Source organism: Talpa occidentalis, unplaced genomic scaffold, assembly GCF_014898055.3.
Source record: "Talpa occidentalis isolate TD23 unplaced genomic scaffold, MPIMG_talOcc4v2.1 talOcc4.5, whole genome shotgun sequence".
NCBI lineage: Eukaryota > Metazoa > Chordata > Mammalia > Eulipotyphla > Talpidae > Talpa > Talpa occidentalis.
This window is the reverse complement of record NW_023604861.1, coordinates 69387664-69395175: the sequence shown is the minus strand read 5'-3', so window position 1 is coordinate 69395175 and position 7512 is coordinate 69387664. Positions and strand designations below refer to the sequence as shown.

General features: G+C 39.2%; 1 protein-coding gene across 3 annotated transcripts in view; it reads left to right on the top strand.

Moving 5' to 3' along the window:
• Window positions 1-26: 26 nt before the first annotated feature.
• The window catches only part of CLHC1 (clathrin heavy chain linker domain containing 1), a 41367-nt gene continuing 33881 nt past the window's right edge, over window positions 27-7512 (top strand). Inside the window, exons 1-3 of one of the 3 annotated variants that reach the window (XM_037527416.2) lie at window positions 27-352; window positions 2074-2322; window positions 6908-7095. In XM_037527416.2, the coding sequence (XP_037383313.1) occupies window positions 2146-2322; window positions 6908-7095 (365 nt within the window). In that variant the 5' untranslated portion in view covers window positions 27-352; window positions 2074-2145. Of the gene's footprint in view, window positions 353-390; window positions 567-2073; window positions 2323-6907; window positions 7108-7512 lie in introns of those variants that run through there. The other 2 variants (XM_037527417.2, XM_054701515.1) reach the window with 2 other exon arrangements.

Genomic DNA, 7512 nt, shown 5'->3' with positions numbered 1-7512 from the left:
ACGCGCCTCCGCGGCTGCCCAGCCACATGCCGGGCCAGGCGTGAGCTTAGGGCGCCCCGCAGCCTCGCCTTCGGAATGCTCTCGAAAGAGTAGATTCAGACAACTTAGCCCATTTTAAAAGAGTTTCCTCCACACAGCCGACGCGGCGAAGGAGGGTCTTTAAAACAGGGTGACGTAGGGGGAGCCTCGAGGGGGGTGGGAAGAGGAAATGGACCAGTGTCTCTTGGGAGTTGTAGTTTCCAGTTGCTTTCTTGTCACTAGAACTACTCGTCCCAGGATGCAGTTCCACACCCCTCCCTGGTTGCTAGTCACTCCCCACGGCGCTGGAGTCTGTTTGGTGTCAGGGCTTAAGGTGAGGAGGGGGAGGGGCGAAGCGAGCGGAGGGCGAGAGCGGGTGGGAAGGGCGCAGCTGGGAAGCTTAGGCCGGAGAGCCGGGCTTGCGAACGTCCTTTTCTACTCCCTGAGCAGTAAGGGGTGAGGATGGAGCAGCATCTTCCCTCAGGCACTCTGTGGGCAACCAGGGGGAGAAATTTCCAAGGCCAACTCCAGGCAGAGAGAAAAACAGGGTAATCTTCAGAACCTTGGGTCCATTATCCTTTTCTCCCCACCCGCTCTCAAACCCATGGCTCCTCTGCCTGAGGAGCGTTCTGGGCCTGGTATTCACTCCTTAGTGTAAAACCTGATATGTTGACAATCTTAGGAGTCTCCATATTTAGAGTGTGTCCTACACGGAAGAAAACTGTAGAAGGGCTATCTGCTTGTAGAATTTAGGTCGTAAGAGCGAGTTTGTGTAGGGCCCTCCTGACCCTTGGTTAGAGGCAAGTAGGTTCTTTCTCTGGCTTCTGTCCACTGCACAAACCATGGAATCTTTTTGTATGTACCCTCCTAATGTCTTATCTAATTATCTCTCTATCCCCCCCACCTACCCCATCCCCAAATGAACACCCTTTTTATTTATTTAAATTTATTTTTTAAAAAATATTTTTTACATCATTGTTCATTTTTAAACAATGTGTTTGCTTCCTCAGGTGTAATCCCCATAGAATTTCCTTCACCAATGCTCCCGTGCACCATCATCACAGTCCCCTATGCTCCTCCCTCCTTCTCTCCCTCCCTGCCTCTGATCCCTGCCTTCCTCATCTCCTAGAGGATGTCTCTGATTTATAATTGTCTGTTTTTGTTTTATTCTGTTTTGTATTGTTACTATTTTCCCCCCTGATGTCTTATTTGTTTCCCCTATATTCCTCCTATAAGTGAAACCATCCTATATTTTTCTTTTTCCTTCTGACTTATTTCACTAGCATAATTCCTTCTAGCTCCATCCGTGTTTCTGCGAATGGCATGAGTTTATCTTTTTTTGATTGCTGAGTAGTATTACATTGTTAACACCTTTTAAATTTTGTCCTGGAAGAGTTCATTAACTCTTCATCTATCTCCAGTCTTTCTTCCTTTCTAATTCACCTTCACTATTGCATCCAAAAAAATCCAAATTCCTTAGTATCATAAGCCCCTGCCTCCCTATCAGCCTAAGGTCAAACTCTTGACTCACTTTTTACTCTTTAGTAATACAAAGCTAATTAAAGTTCCAAACTTAGGCTCTCTCATACTTTGACAGTTAATGAAGAATCCATTCTTACTAGAATACTATTCATGCTATAGTCTGCCACATTTACAACATTTCTTGAGTTGTCTATATAGCATTATCTCCAATCTTCCCCTTCCATGGACCTAATTCACTCCTATTAAACTTTGGCCCCAGCTTTCTAATATGGAGTAGGTGTTATCACTAATCACCTCCATCTTGCTAAATCAAAGTCATTTGATCTGTGAGCAACATTTGACAGTTGATGACTTTGAAACACTTTTTCATCCAATTGACTTCAAATTTTATGATACATATGTGAGGAGTTAATTATTGACTGATGTTTGGCATTTCTATTCCAGAAGTTTAGACCTTTTGATTCATAAATTGAAAATATCAGATTATTTATGAAACAAATATGCATTTTTTTAAGATCCATATTTGACATAATTTTTTTTGTATTTAATTGATGGTCTTTTTTTTTCTTTCAGGCTTTTTGAAGTTTTGGCTTTTTGCAAAAAGCAGGACAAGATTTAACTTTTTTTCTGGTGAACAAATGTGACATGTCAGTCCAAGAAATAAATAAACATGCCATCCTCCCTCCCATCATTAGTAGAAGTGACAAGGAATTTTTGGAAAGTATGCAAAGATACATAATTACAGAAACTAAAAGAGTGGGCTGCAATGAGGAAGGACCTGCTGATGAATACTATATCATATACCGAAACGTTTTTGATAAGGTATCATAATGCTCTTTAGAAGATGGAATTTTCATTTGGGTAGAAATTACCTTGAGAACAGATATGCTTGCTTTAGTTAACACTATTGCTTGACTACATTCCATTTATCAATTTTGAAAAGTTCATCTAATTTACCTTAATGAGATGAATGGGAAAAATACAGTGTTTCATTTATATTCCCAGGATATTCATAAGTGTCTTAGTTGTTTTAAGGGTAGGCTATCTTTACTGAGTGACAGTATGGCTGTGTCATCATCATTTGACCTTCTACCTGAAAAAAGTAGAAGTTTTGTGAGAAGGTGGCCTGCAAGCAGGAAAGTGGAAGTTCCTTGCTGCTTTGGGTTTGTTTGTGGTATTATTAAAATCTTGATTTAAATTCGATCTAGCATATTAAATTAAGACACATACAGATTAGAGGACAGGAAAGACATTGTGAACAGAGTTATGACTGGATTGAACTTTGGAAATACAGAGATAGGTTAGAAAGTGCTATGGCTTTATATAACATTTGGTTTTGCTTTTGTCAAAGATATTGACAAAGTCCATATCTTTGTCTCTACCCAGAGGAAATAATTACTTAAGAATTCTGTAAACCATTGGTCTCAGTAAAATAGCCACAGGCAAAACATGGGCCAGATTTTTATTTAATTTTTAGACATTACACACCATGAGTATTACTTGTTTTCTAAATAAAAACATAATGCTGGAGCCTCCCTGGTTAAGACACAACCTATGAAGCTATCCGCAGCCACTGCAGCACGAGTTCGAGCCCTAGCCAGCCAGGGAGCTGACCCACATGGCACAGCAGACCTCTCCTGACTGGCCTGCTGCTCCCCTCAGCTGTGTATTTCAGTCAGTTTGCCTGTTCTGTTCACCACTCTGTCTCTGGTGAATCCTCTCACCTCCACACCTCTGGCCTGTACACCAGTTCTTGTATGAATAAATAAATCTTAAAAATAAATAAATAAATAAAAACATCGTGCTGCACTATAATGAAAAGTGAACACAACAAAATTAAGAAAATTGATGCATATCCATAATAGTATAAAATAGAGAAACAGGGTCTTCCTTTAAAATCATCTAGAAAAATCTATCTTTTAGAATTGGTACATTAGCCTCCTTTTATATGCCATTAAAATCAGTAATACTGCTTTTTGTGTTTTAGTCATTAATGAATGTATTAGATGCATGTTTAAACATGGTGTTTTGAATAGGATTTATAAATATCAAGAATCTTGCTGAAACTCAGCAAAGGAAAATTATCCTGTAAAATACTTATCTTTGCATGCCCAAATGCTAGTACTTGTTAGAGGTTTTATTTTTTTTTCAACCTGAGAAGCTGTATTTCTTTTCTCCCCATCCCCTAGATTTCCTTCTGGTTCTCTATTACACAAGTTCTACATTTATACATTGTAATAACTTGCTCTTCAAGACTGAGAGGGCATCTGAAGGAGAAATCATTAGGTACTTAGGGAAACTTTTCTTGTAGCTTCTCAGTAACAGATGATCTGCCTTTCCATATTTCCTGTTATTCTAGCACATATGATTGTTAAACTGTTAATGACTGCCATTCTCTTGGAGGGATCCAGTTGGGCTGATGATAATAACAACTTGCATCTCTGAGTATTTGGTACCAAAAACAAATACCAAATTCTGTTTAAAATCAAAGATATAGGGGGCCTTTCTAGTGGCGCAAGGGGTTAAGTCTCAGAACTATGGCACAGGGAGGTGACCCACATGGTGCAGCAGACCTCTCCTGTCGTGCTCACTGCTCTCTTCAGCAGTATATTTCAGGCAGTCCACCTGTTCTGTTTCCCACTCTGTGGTGAATCCTCTCACACCCTGCAACTCTGGCTTGTACCCCAGTTCTTGTATGCATACATAAATAAATCTTAAAAAATAGAATAAACTTTGATAGAATTGCTGAATTATGGAGGCAGTTGGATTTTGGAATGTATCTGGCATTTTGTGTTCCTGGTTTGTTCTACAAAATAGTCTAGATCCATATATAGATGCTGAGGTTGAATGGATACCATTTCTCTTCTCCCTTAGACCCCTGTACCTGGTAAATATCTCTTGGAAATCTTAATACAAGAGTCTCAAACTTGAATGCATGCAGAGGCCAGGATGGTAATATAATAGAGTTAAGTGGACAGGATAAAAGAGAATAAGGAATGGTGGCAACTGTGGTATAATGAAAACCAATGTAGTCTAAAGTTGTAGCTGATTATTGTCATTGGTAGATTTTTCAGAGGTTTCAAGAGAAACCAGATGAAATTTCCTAAGTTTTAACATTTTGTGGATCAATCAAAACTGTTCTTGTGGCATGCTAGTTTGTTTTTTATTTTTAATGCATTTTCTGTGCATTCATAAAGGATTTAATGAATATTCTTCTGAATCTTTTTCTTCTAACAAATGAGAGCTGATCTTGGTGTCATTACAAGTCTGTTTTCTCTTCATTAACATATCTGAATTGTCCTGGACTGATGGAGCTCATCACAGGGGTGTGTAGAGGATGGTCAGAAACAGTAGAATGTACAATTTGGAAGACCACAGATCAGTGGCCACTATTTTTTTTTAAAGATTTATTTTTTATTTATTTATGCCTACAAGAACTGAGGTGTAGGCCAGAGGTGCGGGGGGTGGAGGGTGTGAGAGGATTCACCAGAGACAGAGTTGGGTGCCGCAGACCAGCACAGCAGTGAACGATGAGGCCGTCTCAGGGTTGAGAGACTACGCAGGGTGGTCAGGGATTTGGCTAAAGAAATGACAAACAGACACACTTCAAGGGAGAGTGTAAAGCTGAGTGTAATTTTCTTTGAGTTGGTGACCAGTATATATATGTTTTTTAAAAGCATAGGAATGGCGAACATCAGTGAAGAAATCAGCTTGCTTATAGGTTTAGCTTATCATTGACAGGGCAGTGATTTACATCTGGACCCAGCGCATTCCTAAGTAGTTAGGCTATTAATATTTTTTTTTGTTTTATGTGATTACTTTTTTGTTTTAACTACTCACTACCACTAAATTACTATTAATTAGCACAGGTGAGTTTTACTTTTCACAATGTAATATTTTTATCATTAAGATTAATGCTAACAAGGCTAAGCATATAACAGAGAAATTATTAAGCTAATAGTTCTATTAATATACAGTGTTTAGTAATATTTCATTTGAATTAGCCTAGTTATTAGATTTCGTATGTTTTTTTTTTAATCAGCAACCAATGACCTTTTTAGACAGAGAAAGAAAAAAGATTTTAGAAAGATGAAAGATTTTAGAGAGACAGTTGTATTAGAATAAAGTTTGTGGGCCTTGAGAAGGTGAGATAAGTTTCCGTGCGGTCAGCATTCCTGTAGTGGCTCCTTGGGGTCGTTATCTTTCAACAGGCTTCCATCTTATCTATGTCTTCAGGGGGTTTTGCTGTTCTCCCCCTGTTTCAGGTAGTTTTGCTGTTCTCCCCCTGCGTGCTGGTTCCTTGCCCAGCTGGACCTAGGGACCGTGGAGAAAGCCATTAGCCCTAAGGGTCACTGCAGGGGGAGGTGCAGCAGTGGGGAGCAGAACAGGCAGATATACTAAAAAACACTGCTGAGGGGAGCTAGGGGCGAGACAGGAGAGGGCTGCTGCACCCAGTGGGTTGACTCCCGGGCTAGGGATGGAACTCATGCCTTAGTGGCTGGAGATACCTTGATAGTGCTGAGACTTTAGCCCCTGCACCAGCTGTAGCTGGGATAGCATAATTGCAGCTTTCAGCAAAATTGTGGTGTGATCACATCTATTTCCTATATATATTGACCCCTTCTGAAATCCTCATGAGCAGAATTTGGAAATCATAACTTATAACTTTGTTTTTAAACTTATTTGATAATGTTTCGTATATATTTTTGCATGGGTAATGAATACACACATTAACAAAAAAGAAAGGAAAAAAAAAGAATTAGTGATGAATATGCCAGTGGACAGTCAGGTCCTTCTGATCTTAGATCCTACTTTCCCTTTTCTTCTCTGCAGGCATCCACTATTTCTTTTTTCTTTTTCCTTTTTATTTTTTTTTTCATTATCCTCCAGAGATTTTCTGTACTTAAATACCATTGGAGACCATGAAAGTATATTGGTGATGGGCATTCTGCAGTTGCAGTAGACCTCTTGGGAATAGAAATGCAATTTGGGAATTGAGAGCATTGATCAGCTAGTAGGTGCTGATAGATTAGAAAAACAGGATGTGAAGGGAGTCCAGGATTTTAAGTCAGAGACTAGATTTGGGACAGTAAGAGGTATTATGTGATTATATTTAAAAGATTCAGAGTTGTGATAATTAGGCCTGATATTGGCTTTAACTGTCATATGACGGGTATGTTCACACCAATTAGAGCAAAAAGGTTTCTTCCTCTCATATTTAAGCTCACAGTATTGTAATGAATCATGTGGAGCACATTAGTTGTTTTTAATACCCAGTCTTTTAGACTTCTAATTGCTAATAATGTTTCATTTAAAAAATAAATTGCTTATGTTATTTGCAAAGCTTTTGATCCATACTGTTTTAGAAAAAAAATTCAGTACCACAGGCAGAAAAATCATATTTCAGGTAATAGATTATGTCAACGCATACAAACCCATTCTCACTTCAATCAAAAAAGAATATGATACCTTTATTGAGACAATAAAGAGAAGTCAAAGGACTACAGCTTGTCTTCATGGAAGACTTAAAGTTTTGGCAGCAGAGCCTACAACATTGGCATATCACAGGAAAAGAATAACACAACTTGAAGCAAAGTAAGTATATTAGTAAGTATCCCCAAAAGGTAATAATTATTATTTGGTTATATTAACCAAATAGACAGTAAGCATCAGTTCTTTTTGCATTTCAATTTTATTTTAAAACTATGTTTTTATGGGCCTCCCTGGTGGTACAGGTGGTTGAGTGCAGTGCTGTGAAGCTGTCTGCAGCCTCTGCAGTGTGGGTTCAATTCCTGGCCGGCCAGGGAGATACCCACATGGTGTAGCAGACCTCTCCTGTCTTGCCCACTGCTTCCCTCAGCAGTGTGTTGCAGTCATTGCGCCTGTTCTGCTCCCTGCTCTGTCTCTGGTGAATCCTCTCACCTTCCCGCACATCTGGCCTGTACCCCGGTTTTTGTATGCATGAATAAATAAATCTTAAAAAAAAAACCTGTGTTTATGTTACCCTCGTCT